The sequence below is a fragment of the Polypterus senegalus genome, chromosome 1, assembly GCF_016835505.1.
Source record: "Polypterus senegalus isolate Bchr_013 chromosome 1, ASM1683550v1, whole genome shotgun sequence".
Classification (NCBI taxonomy): Eukaryota; Metazoa; Chordata; class Cladistia; order Polypteriformes; family Polypteridae; genus Polypterus; species Polypterus senegalus.
Window position 1 is genome coordinate 270954973 of NC_053154.1, and position 19212 is coordinate 270974184.

At 37.8% G+C, this 19212-nt stretch overlaps 1 protein-coding gene across 1 annotated transcript in view; it reads left to right on the plus strand.

Moving 5' to 3' along the window:
- Positions 1 to 19212, plus strand: part of ptpn20 (protein tyrosine phosphatase non-receptor type 20) — a 219501-nt gene that overhangs the window by 113596 nt on the left and 86693 nt on the right. The window contains 5 exon segments of the mRNA XM_039735251.1: positions 4299 to 4415; positions 6427 to 6626; positions 8768 to 8869; positions 12215 to 12308; positions 15874 to 15959. Of these exon segments, the coding sequence (XP_039591185.1) occupies positions 4299 to 4415; positions 6427 to 6626; positions 8768 to 8869; positions 12215 to 12308; positions 15874 to 15959 (599 nt within the window).

Consider the following 19212-nt stretch of genomic DNA (forward strand, 5'->3'; position numbering starts at 1 on the left):
GTATCATTATTTGGCTGGCAGTGCTGTTGCAAGTACATGATAGACAAAAGGCAACTAGCAGCTGGTGTTGGTCATTTCTGCATTTTTACCCTATTGTTTTTCGTTGGCACATCAACAGAAAGTACAAATGACCTCAGCTCAGTTTGCACATGACTGTATATGCTGGCCTTCAGACTTTTGTTACACAGGCTTTGTCCTTGCCTCACATATGGGTTGTCTAGCACACTTACCTACAGTACCTTATACAAGACATTCCTCCAAGCATCTCCCAACCTTCTTCCAGCCTACTGAACTGTTGCCATCACATGGTTTCTTGACTCCAAGGTCACCTGAAATTAAGCCAAAAGGAACTTTTAAGTCTCTTTCAGGAATCACTTCTGTGTCAAATCTCTGGTCATTGAGGGTTAGCTATGTGTTGTGCAACCTCTGTATTTTGAAACCCCAGGAACACCCTCCTGGACTTTTCTCCTAGCAGTTTAACAGGGCATTCCTGACTCTGATGGTTATCCAGGGTATAATGTGGAAGTCATTCCTGGAGCAAGCTCATGAGCTCCTTTGTGGTATAGCGTGTCCACAGCTCATGTTAAGAAGCCAGTTTTAAAATAATTAATTGCCGCACTCATGGCTTAGCGAGGGGGTGTGGTTGTGTGGCTGAAGCGGTTCCTGGGGAGCTAGTGATGTGGGCGTTTCTTACACTAGTGCACAGGTGGGAAATCGTCCCACCTGTGCATCCATAATTGTTCCCGGAAACTGCTGATTGCCTTGGCTGCCAAATCCTCTTCATAAATAGAAGCACGAGGTGACTAGGGCTGGAAGAGAAGAAAAAGGAAGGAAAAAGAAAGACGGAGGTTGCAGGAAGCAGCGTGGAGAGAGAGCCGGTGCAAGCGAGCAAAGGCTCGCAGGCAGCTGGACAGTTGAGCCCTAGCAGGGGTGTTTGGACAAAACCTAGGGCAGTTGGAAGTGGTCGCTCCCACTTAGCATTTTGTGGAGGAACGGGAGTGACCGGCAGTAGGATGGCTGGCCACGTAAGGCAGAGAAGGCAGCGGGAGTCGGGAATCTTGGGCAGTGAATTCCCTAACATGAGCTCCCTGGTCGTTAGGAAAGCCAAGTCTCAATCTGGAGAGTGCTGGACCAAAGCCAGGGATCGGGAAGCTTCCAGACCAGTTGAGTGGAAAGAAGATCAGCTGAGGGTAGGGCGACTCTCCTGTTGCAAAGCCCAATGGGAGAAGCAAGGGAGCCACCAGGTAAAAAGGATGACACAAGGCTTTGTTTTTAAAAAGACTGTTTCCAGCATTGTTTTAACCTCGTTGTTTTTAAAATACTTTTTTTCTATTGGATTTTAACATCCACTTCACATCTGTTTCAATGAATTATTTATTTAAAGTTTTGATGCACTGCATTTTTATTTAAACACTTGTTTTATATTTGCTTATTGTTGATTTTAAATAAAAGCACTTGGCACTTTTACAACATTCCATTGCTTCATTGTAGTGCCTCACTGCCGAGCTCATCAGTAACATTACCGACGGTGACAGGTTCAAGGGCTCCCAGAAGCAAGATGGGAGCATGTAGTGAACCCGCATTGTCACATCCCTCCAATTTAATGTTAGGTTAAATTAGTATCAAGAGAGCAGTCTGGAACTGCAAGTAATCCGACTAACACTTCCCCAAGCAGAATAAACTGCATGGGATCATGTATAGCATAGTGAGGCGACCTGTTGCTTTTACTGGGCTGGACTTTACATTGGTAATTCAGATTCTGGTCAATAGATGTAAGACCATATGTATGGTCTATATATGATTTGGATTTGCTTAATTCACATCAGAGTCACATATTTTAAGTATTAGGTGCAAGGCAGGAACCAACTCTGAAGGGAACATCATTCAATTACATAGCCCACTCACAAGCACACCCACATTTACACAGGGCCAATTTAGAATCACCAACCAACCTATGATGTACATTAATGAATTAATTAATGTACATTAGTTAATTCCTAGTCATGGAAAGCCAGAGCCTGAAGGTACTGGGTGAATCAATTTTCACTCTTCCTTTGTTTTTTTACAATAGACAGAATGGAGAAAATATCTGTTTATTGTGCGAGCCACAGTTATAAAGTCTGGAATGGGCCAGAGACAATCCTATTGACACTGGGAAGCTAGGAAAAAATTAATTCTATACAGGGGGAGCACTCTCATACTCACTACTAGCAATTTAGAGGCATGATATTTAAAAATAACTTGAAATGAGCTTATTAACTTCCCATTCATTCACTGATTCCAATGAGTGACTAAAATTGTCAGTATGATGTTTAAAAGGTTAATCCCACTCTGAAATAATAGTTAGACGCCTGGCATTTCTGTTGTTGATCCTTAAGAATGTAAGCTTTAAAAAGAAAAAGAGAGAAGACAGAGAACAGCTTTAAAACTATAAAATGCTGGCATTTCTTGGTGACACAATCTGACATCAGCTATTTATGATTCAAGCAAATGACTCAAGTCGTTTTTTTTAAATCTAACTATTTGATCAGCATGGAAACTTACCTATTTTCACATTATCTGTAGGATTTGTTCCATGTGATTGAAGAAAATAACTACAAAGAATTTCATATATCTTTAAGTAGAATTGCACTGAAATATAGGCGCTTCAATAAACAAAGATTTGTGTACCTTAAACTGAAGCAATAAGCTTGCAAAGTCTGTTTTAAAATGAAGCATCAGTAAAGCTGCTTGCTGTAGATATACAGTATATTGGATTCTTTATTGATGCAATCTATGTGCGTAAGCTCTTTCTAATGAGAAACAATGATAGAAGGAAGCATTGCTCTGTAGCAGAATTAGATAAGGAAAGTCTGCCTGCAAAGCAAGATGTGATATGTAGAGCATGTCTGTGTAGTTCTGTTAGTATGAAATGTTTTTTTATAGTACAGAAAGCAAAAAAAGAAGAAGATATAGTGACGTGAACCAAAGTTTTTAGGTTTAGAGTCAAGGTAATACAATTGGTTTAGGGTTCTTTCAGGTTATTTTTTCTTTTTGGAAATAGGTAGATATTAGTGGCATTTTTTAAATAAGGGCTTAGTGGGACAAAAGCCTCACCAGATCTCCTGCAAAATAAGTAGTTTATAGCAACTCTCATTTATGTTTTCCTATTTTTCTATCACGTGATCAATGTAAGCACCCATCTAGAAAAATATGACTTTTTGTACTACGTGAAACTGTCTTCATGCCAGGTGCTGCAAGCCTGTTTCCAGCTAAGGGGCTGAACCAGTTTATCCTGCAATGTTGTCTATACCCTTGAGTGTGAGTGTGCATGTCTAGACCTTAATTTTCCAGTTCAGTAACGGTGCTTAAAGGTCATTGTCCATAATGAAACAAGAACTGCCTGTTGTTGCTCTTTTTTGTTTTTTAATTGTTTGCTGGCATTGGATGACCAGAAAAAAAAAACTGGCCCCATGGTTGGTGTTGCTTCTCCAGGACATGTAGTGAGCAGTTCGAGTCATGTAGTGTGTGTTGGCTGTGTATCCATTCTGTATTTTGGTAGCTTGTCCTTTTTTCATTTCCAAGATATTGCCATTTTAACTTAGGCAGTTCTTATCCAATAAAATTTTCTTAATGGAAGGTAGTTGCAAGGTTTTCAGTTTACTTAACATAAATCTATGTTGCTATATTTTATGATGATGATGATGATAATGACAAAGGGTATTTCAGTGATCTGATGACTATCAAGACAGACCAGGCATCGGCATGGTTTTGTTTAATTGTTTATGTGATGTGAAAGGTGCGTGAACTTGCATGTTTCTCTAGCCCTTAGCAAAAGAAGGACATACATTGTTAGTTGGGTAAGTTAATGTAAATGTTAGAAAAGTCTATATGCCAAAAAACACAATAGATAGATAGATAGGGCTCAGTGTTATGCCATACAGTGTTATCTCTCTTAAATTGAAGCTCAACATTTTAGTTGTGATTGTTTTACCTTTTGGTATTTTTTCTTATATTACATTATGCACTATTGTGAGTACAAGATATGCCAGAAATGTTATCAATGCATGTGATACTGAAGAAATTGTTAAGTGAAAGCTGTTATATGGGGAAAACAACAGCAAAGAAGTATTGGTTTGGTGCTGATTAAATTGCTATGTGGACATTCATTTACAAATCATTTTTGTATCATACATTGAAACATTGTGTTTAAAAACTGTTTGATCCAGTTTTTTATATACAGTGCCAGCACTGAAATGGTGAATGTTTGTTGCAACTAAATTTTGCTTGTTCTTTTTTCCTTCTTTATGTTATTTTAGGAGGACGCTTAATTTCTTTGAATAAAACAAGTCTGGAAGGAGTCACGTTTAGCAGCGCAGTAGAAATTTTGCAAAACTCTCCTGAAGAAGTGGAACTTATTATTTCACAGTCAAAGAGTATGTCAATGATTTTACAAAGTCAATTCCTTATTAAAGTTTAAAAAGAGTATTTGGTTGATCATTTGATTTAGTGGGCAAAAGCATGTTGTTGATATGTGATGAGTTTGGTGCATTCCCTGAATATGGTTAAAATATAGAACAAATTAAAGTACATACATGACAGTACAGTTTCAGAAGGCTGTTCTTCGATTAAACGTGTATTGTGAGTTACAGTGAGTGGTTAGCGTTGTGACCATTGTGAACATTGCCCGGACACAGACAGATGGACATGTTGTTTAAAACCACCACACGTTTATTTACACCAGCATCTACAATACTATGGTCACAAAGACCCAGTCCAGTGGTCACACAGACCTTAATCACGTGCACAAAACCCCAAATCACACACAAAGTCCTGGCCACAATGCCTTTCTTCGGGCCGCCTCCACTCTCTTCTGCTTTGTCCTCCTTCCACCTGACTCTCGCCTCGAATGAATGGAGACGGCCCCTTTTATAGAGGACCCGGATGAGCCCCAGCGTGGCGGAAGTGTCGGCTGTCCTCCCGGCTGCTCTCCGGGCGCCGTCATAAATCTTCCCCCCAGCACTTCCTGGTGTGGCGGAAGTGCTGGGGTAACAGGTCCCCAAGGCACTGGGGTGCCTCCTGGCGGTGACCACGGGCCCCTACAGGGAAAGGCTTCCATGCCCTTGACCCGTGGCCCCCAAAGCAACCCGGAAGGCAAACCCCACGTGATCCAGGCAGGGCTCTGACCCTCTTCCGGTCCCTCCTGGCGTCCTGGCCGGGTCATGGCCCCTGGCATCCCTGACACCATCAATAGATAGACTGAAAGATATCACTATCCCAAACAGCCATCAGTGTTAACTGCTTCACCACTGTGCCTCCCTATGGCTTTTCTGTTCTGTTTGAAATAATGAACTTTAAGGAGACTTATTTTTGATGAGTATTCACTAAGAACTGGATTTCACTAAATAGTAAAACTAGCTGTGAATGTATAGGTTGGCCCTTGCGATTCATGGGATTCACAAAACAGCCTATTTGCGCGTTTGTCATCAACAACTAAGTGGAAATTATTTAATGAGTTTTGCGATCTATTGCAGAAAACCACAGATGACAAAAACAGCGCTTCTTAAATGGCCTGTAAATCCTACCAACATCTGGAGTACTTGGGCAGCTTTGGCGGTTGCTGTGAGGGCTGCTGAGTGAAAGATGAGGGCACTAGCCCTAAAAGTGAGTCATAAGAAACAGACAGGATCGCAGCTGGTGGTGTCTTTTTGTGCAGTGCTTCACTGCATAATTGGAATACATTTGTACCCATCGGATTTCATTTTTCCCTGAATTCATGTTCTTGCCCTGTGCCCGCTTATTCAGGTGATTTCTTCTGGGCTGGAAAATGTCTTTGTCTGGGAGTGCTCCCAACTTTTACAAACCTTCACATGCTTCGGCATCAGGGTAGGACAGAACTTTACATACATTATAAGAGGCTGTTCACAGGGGATTTCATTTCATAACTACATCACCATGAACTGCATCTGTGAAACTGGACTGTGTCGTGAGTGTTGAACATTTTCTGCAGAGTGTTTTGTTAGATTTATTTTGTATCTGTAATATTAATCATTTTGGCTGTTTACTACCATAAATGTACACACAAATTTATTATAATAAGTTAAATTTTGTAAAAAAATTATAATTCACTAAGAACTGAACTACACAGTTTGTCTAGGGGAAACCACTCATCTTTGTCTCTTCAGCCAGCCTCACACACAGAATTTGCTTGTGCAGTGATCGTTCTATTTCACAGTTCTCTCAACTTTTTGCATCTTATTTAGTGCAATAAACTTTGAATATACAGTAATCATGAAGCCCAAAACGTATTTGCAGATTTTCACTTTTGCAGGAGCTCTGCGCTTGTAACCACTGCAAATCACAAGAGATAAACATATTCAAACAAGAAAGGTTTCCAATATTATAAGAGCTTTTGAATTTTAGCTTTTATTTTGTTTTGTCACTTAGGTGTATGTGAAATGCAGAATAGATGCTTAAAAAAAGATAACACTCTAAGCAGCCTTTGCAATGCTGAAAACAAGGATGTTGGTCAAAGAGTCGATCAGCATGTGTATGTGGAGGATCTTGAAAATGTTCTTACAGAAACAGTTGTGCCAAGGTCTGGAACGAAGCAACAAACACCTGTGGTGCGGATACTTGATGTGCTGGTGAGCCCCCACATTCATTTTTCCATTTTAATATTGAAAATATAAGAAATATATTACTTTTAGAACTACCTTTTAGTATTCTGTATGAACATGTATTAAATGCCAACAATCATTATAATGGCATTTGAGTTTCCATCCATCCATCCATTATCCAACCTGTTATATCCTAACTACAGGGTCACGGGGGTCTGCTGGAGCCAATCACAGCCAACACAGGGCGCAAGGCAGAAAACAAACCCCAGGCAGGGTGCCAGCCCACCGCAGGGCACTGTCTAGTTTGTTATTGTTAATTTTGGTTAATTTTTTTTTGGTTTTTTAATTGGTTATTTAATACTGACCTTGTATGAATGAAGTAGAGTTTTGGCCTAAGAGTTCCCTGTGATTGTCCATTTTCCTTCCAGAGTTGTTTCATAATGTTGCAACAATGAACTGGCCTCTGAGACCTTGTAATAGTAAATGTATGTTCAAATAAAGCATATATGGATTATTCATTTTTTTGTTAAAACTTACCATTACAAGTAATACTTTATAACCAGGAAGAAGAGCAGGTATATAGATTTAAAGATCTCACCCATTACAGATACCATATTAAATGTAAATGTCATTCACTTGTTAATATGTACAGTATGTTCTTTAATTTATATAACTTTTAAAACTACTGTATTTTTATTGTTATTAGTATTGTTAATAATTATTATCATAGTTATTTTTGTGATATCATCACACTGCCATTCTTCTGTAGGCACCTCCATTAATCCAAATTTTGGAAAAATGCGGGTAAATATAGTGGTGTACTTTCTCTACGGCACCTCTCAAAAACAAAGTATTATTTAAATATTGCTTGACTGCAACAAGTGACAAATGAATACTGGTGTCCTGCCAATCCACTGTGAGCTTACCCTTGAATAAATAACCTAGTCCTAGTTTCTTTCCCCATCTAATGACCAATGGCTGACCTTGTGGCCTTGTACCAGATCATCCTGATCTCTTTCTCTCTTCAGGCATCTTTAACATTTCCTGGCTTATCTACCACCCAGGATCCAGGAGAACATTACATATTTCAAACAATTCTGCCATTTTCTCTCTTCTATGTGGGTGCACCCATTTCTTATGATGCCTTTTACTTGCATCCTGGCCTGGGCTGTCTTTGTCTCAATCTTAACCAGGATGGTAAAGTCACTCAGGAATTTCCTCTCTCTTTTGTCATCTTAGGGGCTGCACTTGCCCTTGGTATCCTCGTACCACTTGGGCACCTTCACAAAAAATGTGGTTTCAGCGAGATGTGCAGCTAAGTAAAATACAACAAATTTGCCTCACTAGTAGTCAGATCATTTTTAATTTCCTTGTTTCATAGGCTCAAAAAATTTTTTCACTGTTAGTAATCTGCACGCTGCTGAGTTCCACAAGGTTCTGGGATAAAAGGCAGCAGCAGAATAGCTGATTTATTTCCAGTTACACTGTATACTCAAGATGGTAAATCAGAAATGTAACAGATCAGTGGAATAAAGAGAATAATATATTGTAGAATAATATAGTCAGACCTTAAAAATTTTGAGTAATTTCAAATTTATCACTAGTCACTTGAGCTTTTGAGCTTTTCTTGAATACCCCAAAGGGTACTATGTTAGCTGGCGAATCTAAATTCACCACTATGTGTAAATACGTATCTCAGGGTATGAGTGCGAGTGTGTGCCTGTGTGTGATCTGTGATGGTGTTTCCCCCTTTCAGCACATGTTCTTGTCTTGCACAATATCTTGCTTGAATACTTTTATGTTGGGCCTTTAATGGAAAAAGCACAGTCAAAAATATATTGGGGATTGTGTGGATAGGTTTAAATGACCAGAAAGAAAGTAGGTTGTGGGAAATTGTATAAAATTGTGAGCCAAATAATACAAAAAGATAAAAAATATTAACTTATAGACAGTTAGTCAAGCTCTTAAATAATGAGCAATTAAGCTACAGCCCAAAAAAATTAAGCTTAAGGAACAGGGAAATAAGGGGTACAAGACTGAAAGGTAATTTGTTTATATTAGGCAGAGGTATACAAATGTTTAGCCTCATTTATAAGTAATTTTTAATATGAATGACAAGTAAAATGTTCCAGGACATTAAGCTGATGCTATTTTTTTGCCCTGGTCAGGATGGAAATCCAAGACCAGTCTATCCAGGCAATCCAGAGGCAACTGACGTTCATTGTGTGGAACTGACAAAAATTGACGGAAGTCTTGGAATTAGTGTCACAGTAAGTATGATCTCTTTGAACATAGCTCGGTGTCTCTCGAAACGCTAAGAAGTTAGGTTTTCTCAAGACTGCTGAGTGTCTGGTCGTACTGTATAAACACCAATTGTACTATGCAGTAGACTGTCATTTTCAGGCAGGTAGTAACCACCCACGAGACCCTGGGTACACTGCAAAAGATTCCTCCTTTAGAACTGTTAGATTGATTGGTGAATAAATTGGCCTGATCTTTGCAGAATTATGAACTAACTGTTCTGTTTAATTCTTTGTAATGGACCCATACCCTCTCCAGGGCTGATTGAAATATTCTGCCAGCTACTGCCTGGATAGTCTCAGTTTCCCAATAGCCCCGAAAAGTTAGTGTAGATAATGGATGATTATTGTTTGATAATATGTCACAAGGATGTTTCGTACTAACTACAATAGTTGGTATACTTGTATAGGAGTCTATTTTTAGTAGACCTTCTTATGAAGAGAATAATAAGTATTGCAACTATTGTCAAATAAGAATGTTTTAGACACACAAGAAACTTTGTATATCATCATGGAAATCCATACACTAGCCAACTTGCATCCCTGTCAGCTAATGCGATTTTTTAATACGAAAATGTCATACTGTATGTCTTCCAATTGTAATGTTCTTTAGTGTATTTTCCATTGATGTTGCATCATATACTGTATATTTTTTCAGTTTGATCGGCTTTAGTAATATTTGGTTACGTCAGATTTGCCATTCATCTTCATGTTTATTTTGTTGGTGAGCCCTTGTTGTGGTACAACGGTCCACAGGAAATCTTTGCTTTGCAAAACAGCCACATTGTGTTGCATTCTGCTGATGCCAGAATTGTCTTCAGCTGCTGTCATTGTCATTTATTGCCCTCCCCTGTTACTCATTTCCCACCTTCTCTTGTCCACAGCTTTGTGTGCCTTTGAAAATTAAGTTTGCAAAGCCTTCTTAAATACTTACACAAGAAAATAAAAAATATTGAAAAACAGTAATCTATATATTTACTATATAATTTCTTGGATTTTTTTTACAAGTTGTTAAACTATACATCATGTTAATATTGCCATTGTGTGCATTAGTTCTAAACTCACTTTGAGGCTTTCTTTTAAATTTCTGTCAGGCATGCAAGCGTAAGTGAGCATGTAGGCCTTTTGCTCAAGCGCTGTTGGGTACGCACTTAGTGTCATTAGTTGATGATTGATTTTTATAGGATTTTAATCTGGAAGCCCTAGCCATAGCCACTATAATCAGAATGTGCTACTAAATATTAGTGTGAACTGTGACAAAAGGTTCTTCCTAGATAGATAATAGTGAAATACTTGGAGGTGAGGGAGTAAGGTTCATATAAGAAATTAAGAAGAGAGAACATAAAAAGGCATAAGAAATACAACTGAAGAACAAAATCAAGAAGAAAACACAGAAGTAGAAAAACAAGAAGAAATTAAAAGGGTTTAAATATTGTAAAAGTTCTAAAGATGATTCATTTTTTACATAGTCCCTGAATTAATATGATATATTGAATCCTGAATACACATGGAAGCGGTTGTCCCTGGAAGAACACTTAACAACAAATGCAATTACAAGCAACCTGCTTCCTGTTTCTTTAACAGCTTCTCTGCTTTCCCACTTTCTTAAGCACTAAACAGCAACTCGCCATCTGAGCTACTCTAACGCATTCTCCATATTTTATCCTTTCTCTAAACCAACTCTAAGTTCTGTTCAGCTCATTATCTATCTTTGTGAACACTTATGTTCTCATAGGAGAGACCCTTAAATATTATCCTGGTGTTAGCTTACTGATCAAATTCAAGAGGCACTATCTGTAGCTGCGTGGTGCCATTGCAACTGCATGTCCTCTGGTATCTCTATATTAGTAAGTCCTGAGATGCCTTTAAGACGGAGATTAAGCAGAGCTCTTCTACTCTTTCTTGGTATTATACTTGAATCCTTAGTGCAGCTTTCTAGTCTTAAACCAGAAACAGAGGAGAGAGAGAGAGCTAAATGTCAGCTGAGGAAATGGAAGCACCCTGTGGTAAACTAAGTGTTCAGTTCCATCCAGGTGTACACTTAAAAATGGCATTCATCAAATCAGGCAAGGGAAATCCTTAGGCCTAACGTGAATGCCGCTAAAATGTAGAAACTCCAGACTGCTGTGAGTGTCACAAGTGCAAGGGACTGGTTGGACATGACACTGAAGAATGTCTGCAGAACTACCCACTTTATAATGGGTGGTGTCCAGCTTTACTGAATAGCAGTTTTCCCTGCCAAGTCTTTTAAATAGAATCCAAGAATAAGAATTGTGAGTCAGTCTGCACCTGAAGGCGACTGTGATCTGCTGTCTCCAGGGATTTATAGGGTCACCTGACTTCTTAATTTATGCTAGGGATATCTAAATTGATGTCCCTTAGAAGATAATCCAGAAATTAATCCCAATGGCTGGTTCAGGGATTTATATAGTACTATATAGTGGACCAATTGAACGTAGTACCCCGTAGGCAGAAGGTTGCTAATAGAGAATAAGAGAAGGACAAATATAACAGTAGTAGCAGTGTTGTTATTATCACATGTACAGAGTATGGTGAAATTATTACTTGTCTGACTAATATGCAACACATTGCCCCTCATTGGTACCATCATATACAAGAATGTGTTAAAATACAGAACTTTATAGGTGGTCTACTCTATGAGAGAATGTGATATTGTTGAGCTTCCAATTGTGAAAATATATCTTTTTTAAATATTTTGCCAGTATTGTATTGTTTTAATCTGGATCAAGAGTGGCACATAGGTTTGCCCCCATTATAAAAGTAAAGGTTCAAACATTCAGAAAATAAATATTTGTTTTTTTATTTAGCTGATGTTCAATAAGTCATAAATACTGCATTTTTTGTTTCCTTGATTAATTAAACATAAATCAAATATCTCATATAATAACAAAACATAATTCACGTTTTACTTGTTCTCTGTAATAAGGCTTAATAAAATTTCAAAAAGAGCGATCTATACTTTAGTTTATCCAAATTCATCTTGCTTCACTTTATCAAGTCCTTTTAAAATATTACTGCTTTACAGAAATATATACTTATTAGGGCAAACATCGCCATTTGCAACAGCTTTGTGGAGAAAGCCTTAAAGTGATCTATATGTTTACCTACATAAAGGTTTTAAAATGAAGTTGAGCTTCATCACTTGTGCTGTCTTTTCTGCTTTTAGCAGCTTGTTCAGCCACTCACATCTTTGTCTCTTTTGCTAATTAGTCCAACATGTATGTAATATGTGAATTGATGATGCTGCGAACAAAACAGATAAGACTGTCCTGTCATTGTTTGATTTGGTCTTAGGGTGGAATCAATACAAGTGTACGTCATGGAGGGATATACATTAAAGCAGTTGTACCTGGAGGAGCTGCTGAACAAGATGGAAGAATCAAAAAGGGTAAACTGTACTGTCTATGGCTTTTCTGTTTCAATGCTGTATTAAACGTATACTCCTCCCAAAACTGATGTATATTTTTTATATGTTACCCCGTGTTGTTTGTAGTGATGGCCAGGAAAAATTTTAATCTCATTTGTTACTACCAAATGGGGATATTAAAATGTCTGATATAATAAGAGTCCAATGCTAGACAGTGGCAATCGATAACACAAAACATATTTCATTTTATTCATGTTGCTTAATCCACATGTCAAATCATCCAGTCATATGCTCACAATGTCCCAAATACATGTATTTTATTAAAAACTGTTAAATAGACCACTTTTGCAAAATTCTGTTGTGAATGAAAATGGAACGTGTTCAAATGCACCCCAGCATTTGAATTAAAGGTCCTCCTCCCTGCCTCAGTCATTGGTTAGGAGGCCAACCTATTAACAGCTTATCCATTGGCTAACATTGTCCTTCATGTGATATCAGCAAAAACCGATGCACCAAGAGACATGTAAAATTAAACAATAAATGTTAAAGAAAACTGAGTGAAAACATGATTAGGAAGAGAATACTGGTGCATACCCAAGATGCATTGAAAAGCAGAAGATCACGTTCGGTCCCGTGAGATTAGTTGAAGGGAAGTGTGTGTACAATTCAAATACTCGTTTGTGTTTGAGTGCGTTCCATTTTCTTTACCAAGAGTTTTTCTGGAGTTGATTCATTTGCCAATATTTTTGTAAAAATACATGTGTTTGGGACATTATGATCACAGGATCGGACAATTTAACATAAACGTAACGTAAAGTGAGATTTTTTCATTGTCATTTTGATATTGTTTGCTGTTGTCCAATGTTGGTCATGATAGATGCCTATTATATCAAAAACATTGGTTATCTTTATTTTGCATGAAAGCTTGAGATTTAATTTTTTTCTCAGCTACCATTACATGGGGTAAGTAACATATAAAAACACCATGTGAAGGTGGAGTAATCTTTTAAGTAGATTTCTGCACAGGTACACCAAAATGTAACATAAATCTTTACAGCTACTCCGCAGAACTAGTTTAAACATGCATCCACTCTGTAAAGAATTTGTTTACAAGTTAAATTCATATGAGCACAACTTTGGAACTTGGTGTTTCAATTTCACCATTACAAAGAGCTGATTCATTTACCAGCCACATTGGGAATAAAGCAGGCACCGGCTCTGCATAGGATGGTAGTCCATATCAGTTTACATCTACGTACAACAAAGCCAGTTTAGAGTTGGTTATCAATCTAATCTGCACATCTTTGACTTGTGGACGAAAACTGGAGTAAAATGAATACACATGTGGACACAGGATCAATTTGTAATTTCCACCTTGAAAGTGACTGGTGTAGGAATAATCATAGGACTCTTGAGCCATGAGGTAGCTATGCTGACTGCTACACCTCCAAGCTACCATTACTAAGTTTTAAAATACTGAGTTTACAAGTGAAGATAATTATATTTTTTCGTGCTCTTTAAAAATGATAAATGGGATGTTTTTAATGAATTAAGATGTTTTTGTTGCAATGTAATCCATTACTTTAAAGAAGATAAACACAATGGATAGACCAAACTAATGTAATCCAAAAGAATTTTAAGTTCTGCTGACTAGACCATCTTAAACACTAACTCTGTTATTATAAAGAAACAGCCATGTCAGTGTTGTGCATCTTAAATATTACCACTTCATTATCATTTGATTATTTTTTTTAATCTGTTTAAAATATCTGAATGGGTGCCTGGAACATTCAGAGTTTTCTGCTTTTGTTATGCTGAGCATCTATGGGACTGCCATTTTCCTTACTTTTCCTTGCTAATCATAAAATCTTTGAGTGCAGCTGCAGCTTAACTGTACCCGGTGCAGTCTAATGATCCTGTAGCTTTATGCAGTTCAAATTAACAAAAAATACATAATATAGCACAAAAGTATTGAGACACACCTTTTTCAATCAGACCCCTTTGCCACAGGTCTATAAAACCAAGCACCTAGCCATGCAGTCATTTGTGAAACAAGATGGGTCGTTCAGTGACTTCAAGTATGGTATTTTGATAGCATGCCACCTTTGCAATAAGACGATTCATGAAATTTCATCTCTGTTGGTTATTCCATGGTCAACTGTAAGTGGTGTTATTTGAATGTAGAAGCCTTTAGGAACAACAACAACTCATCAACAAAGCGGAAGACCACATAAAGTCACAGAGCAAGGTCAATGACAGGTAAAGACATGGTGCATAAAAGTCGACAATGCTCTGCTGATTCCATAGTTGAAGAGTTTCAAACTTCCACTGACATTAATGTAAGCACAAAAACAGTGTTATGTGAGCTTCATGGAATGGGTTTCCTTGGATGAGCAGCTCTATCCAAGCCTCACATCACCATGTTCAAAGCCAAGCGTCGGATGGAGTGGTGAAAACGTGTTCTATGGAGTGACGAATCATGCTTCTCTGTTTGGCAGTCAGATGGCCGAGTCTAGGTTTGGCGGATACCGGGAGAATGTTACCTCTCTGACTCATTGTGCCAACTGTGAAGTTTGGCGGAGGAGGGATAACTTTGTGGGGCTATTTTCAGGGTTTGGGCTAAGCCCCTTACTTCCAGTGAAGGGCAATCTTTTCAGCATACCAAGACATTTTGGATAACGCTATGCTTACATCTTTATGGAAACAGTTTGGTGAAGGCCCTTTTCTATTCCAGCGTGACTTTGCCCCAGTGCAAAAAGCAAGATCCATAAAGACATTGTTGGATGAGTTTAGTGTGGAAGAACTTGACTGGCCCACACAAGCCCTGACCTCAACCCATTCAAACACCTTTGGGATGAAGTGGAATGAAGGTTGCGAGCCTTCTCGTCCGGCATCATTGCCTGACCTCATAAATGCTCTACAGAATGAATAGGCACAAATTCCCACAGAAACACTCCAAAATGTTGTGGAAAGTTTTCGAAGAATAGTGGAAGATGTTATAGCTGCAAAGGGGTTCCAACACCATATTAAAGTCTATGTATTTGAATGCAGTGTCATTAAAGTCCCTTTTGGTGTAATGATCAGACATCCCAATACTTTTGTCCATATTATGTGCATAGTTGAGCTAGCCTTTTAAAGTCATGGGTATTCAGCATATTGAGATAAGCCTAAAGCACTTTTATGGGTGACCCAGTGAGAATGATAGATGCCTTGCATATTTTGGGGTATTTAATGTTAATGATATTTTAATATGCTTTTTACAGTATATGGGGCTAGTTGATCCCTACAACATTACTATTTGTGATATTTACTTGATTGTTGTATTCATTTAAATAAAGCCTTTAATTAAGTATATTTAACTATTTTCTCACCCTTGATAATAAAGATCTCTTCACTCTTTATTTCCACAAGCATATTACATAAGGATGCTGAATAACAATGTGTTTAATTTAGTTACAATGTATTTACTGTATGTAAACATATCCTCTAAGGAGAATGTATTATTAATGAAAAGTAGTTACATTTTCTAGGAAACGAGTTGGATAAGTATACCTCTCAGTACACCCAATTGTTTTCCTTGTGATAGGTGATCGTATGTTGGAAGTTGATGGCTTCAGTCTGCAAGCTGTTACTCATAAACAAGCTGTGGAGTGCCTGAAGAGAACTGGACAGGTGGGTTTAGTATCTTATAGTAAGACATTTTTATTGCAGTTTTAGTGGAACTAATCCTTTAAAAATGAATGACTTACACTATTTGTAAAGTAAAGGGAATGACTTGAAATAGCAACTTAGGTTATAGAATGTCAGAAATACTATTTAAGATTTACTCTTTGTAGCAGGTTAACAATGATGGTGCTATGAACTGTATGGGATATTGTTCATTAGAGGTTAACAGGAAACAGGTTAACAATGAAATAATTTTCTGTAAAAATCTGTAAAAAACTAAATATTCCTTGGCTATGTTTCACAAGCTAAAGTGATTCTTATACAATACATAAGTAAAAAAATTGTAAACTGGAGTGGAGACCATGTCAATTTAAATAACAACTAAGTATTTATGTAAATTAAGGCTGTTGTTCAATTAAAAAATGTAAATGTGGTTAATTGAACAATTAAAATTGAAATTAACTGCATAGTAATCACAATTTATCATTTTTCCTTCAAGCATATTAATATTTTCAATAAAATAGAAATAACTCAATGGTTAATTTTCTAATAAAAATATGTATATTAAATTATTTTAGTTAGTTTATTGTAAGACAACATACCTAAAGCACTAACAATTACACAAATAAGTAAATATTTAAAAACAAAAACACAAAATCAGTTCAGCTTTTGTGCATAATTAGCGTCTGTTAAAGTTCAGGTTGTGCTTAACTGTGTGATACACACAAGTCAGCTCCACAACCAGTATCTGGAGATCAGAAGTCATTAGTTAGATTGAAAATATGTATAGATTATGCTTTTAAATATCAAGGAATAAACGGAGAGGAGTTCTAGATATGTATCTGATAGGGTTATTTATTTGGATGTTTTAAATTGTACATTGTCATAAAATGTATCATTTATGAATTATAAAATAAGTGTATCTATCTCAACCTTCAGTCCAAATGGATATAGCATGATCAAAAGTGTGAGTGAAGTACAGTATAAGGAATCCAGTGAATGCATTCTGTGTCATCTGCTATTTAGCTGCTTGTAAAGGGGTGGCACAAGCACTGTTAATGTTTCAGGTCAGATATCTCTCCATGTGCAACTGAAAAAGCTCCATGGCAAGAGGCAGGGCTGATCCATTAACCTTCTGTCTTTCTCTCAGACCCATACCTAGAGAGGATCTTTTATTTCAAGGGGAAACTTGCACTAGCAGTCATCACTGCATGTAGTGTTTTGCTCTAGATATTTTGCTATACTGTGTGATGTAACTTTTCTTCCCACAACAAAATGCCAAGGATGACACTGATGAACAATGTCATTCACTGCACAGTGTTCGTTCGTGTGCAACTGTAGTATAACACAAAATGAAACTCATTCACTTCTCTTGTATAACTGATTAAATTTTTGTTGTACTCATGTTATTCTCTGCACTTTTAGGTGCTAGTGTATAAATGAAACGACATGAATGAAAATATTGGTTGAATCCTGTGTCTTACTTATTCAATACGACTGTATTATATGTTCCAATATGGGATGATCCCGTACTACAAGGGATGAGTGAGGACTCTACTGGTGTGTGTGGATAAATACCATTATCAAGAAACAACTCATGAAATAATCACACACTATTAATTAACTTTGTTTCATTAAGTGTGATGCGCATTTAACTTGACTGGTTCAAACTGACACATTTATGGACTGCATTAAAAAAATTGCAGAAATTTTGAATGTGTTAATTGAACATATTAATGGCGATTATCAGCTCTAATATAAATGTTTTAAATTTGCAACATATTTTATTTTAGTGTACAAAGCAGAAAATATAGAATATACAGTAAATTAACCTACTTAATCCTCAGTAATATGAAATTTTAAAAACTTAGTATACTCAATCAAAATCACAAGAACTATTTCAAACAGAAAAAAATGACTTGTAAATGAAGTGATATACATCCATCCATCCATCCATTTTCTATCTTTTAATCAGAACCATGTTGTGGTGGCAGCAGTCTAATCAAAGATGCCAAGACTTCCTTTTTCCCTGCCACTTTCTCCACCTATCTCGCCTCACTGATTGATAAAATGTCTGTATGACTGCAGACACTCCTTCGATCCAACTGTTGATCTCCCTCTCCCTTCTTTCCTCTCGAAATCCCAAGCTACTTAAACTCCCCCAGTTGAGGCAGCACTTCATGCCCAAGTCAGAGACAACATGCTATCCTTTTTCTGTTGAGAACCATTGCCTTGGGCTTGGAAGTGCTGATTTTCATCCCAGCTGTTTTAAACTCGGCTGCAAATCACCCTGGTGCAAGTCTAAGGACAGAGTCCAATGAAGTCAGCAGGTCCACATACTGCAAAATCTGCATTGTTCGTTCTGAATCTTAGGCTCAACCAACAGGAGGATCTTCTTTTCTAGAATCTTGACATAGACCTTCCCAGGGAGGCTGAGGAGTGTGATCTCTCCTTTCTTAAAGATGGAATCCACCGCCCCAGTTTGCCAATCCAGAGGTACTATTCCCAACCTCCATGAAATGCTAAAGAGGTATGTCAGTCAAGACAGCCCAACCACATCCAGAGCCTTAAGAACTCAGAGTGAATATCATCTATCAGCCGTTCTTCGAGTCCCCTGACTGCTTCTTCGAAGGAAGTTGTGTCGATGGGATATAGGAGGTCCTCAATGTGCTCCTTACTCTACCTGACTATATCCCCAAGTGAGGTCAGCATGGGCGAAACACTTCTTCTCCCTCCTGGTTCGCCTGACATTTTGACAGAATCGCTTCAAGGCCAACTGAAAGTCATTTTCCATGGCCAAATCAACACATCCAGTTTTTGCTTCCACTGCTTTTCCCCTGCCATTGAATTCAACTCACAACCAGGTAGTTATCAATTGACAACTCAGTCCCTGTTTTCACCCAAGTATCCATAACATATGGCCATAGATCTGATGAAATCTGATCATTGACCTATGGCCTAGTGGACTCTGCTTCCAAGTACACTCCTTATGCTCTAACATGGTGTTCATTATGGACAATCTGTGACTAGCACTAAAGTCCAATAACAAAGTACCGCTTGGGTTCAGATTGGGTAGACCATTTCTCCTAATCGCACACTTCCAGATTTCACTGTTGTTGTCCACGTGAGCATTAAAGTCAAACGATTTATACGTAAGTCCACACACACCCAATGCCTTTCACCCTGGGCAACTCCAGAGTGGAGTAAAGTCCAGCCCCTATCCAGGAGTTTGGTTCTGGAGCTTGTGCTGCGTATTGAG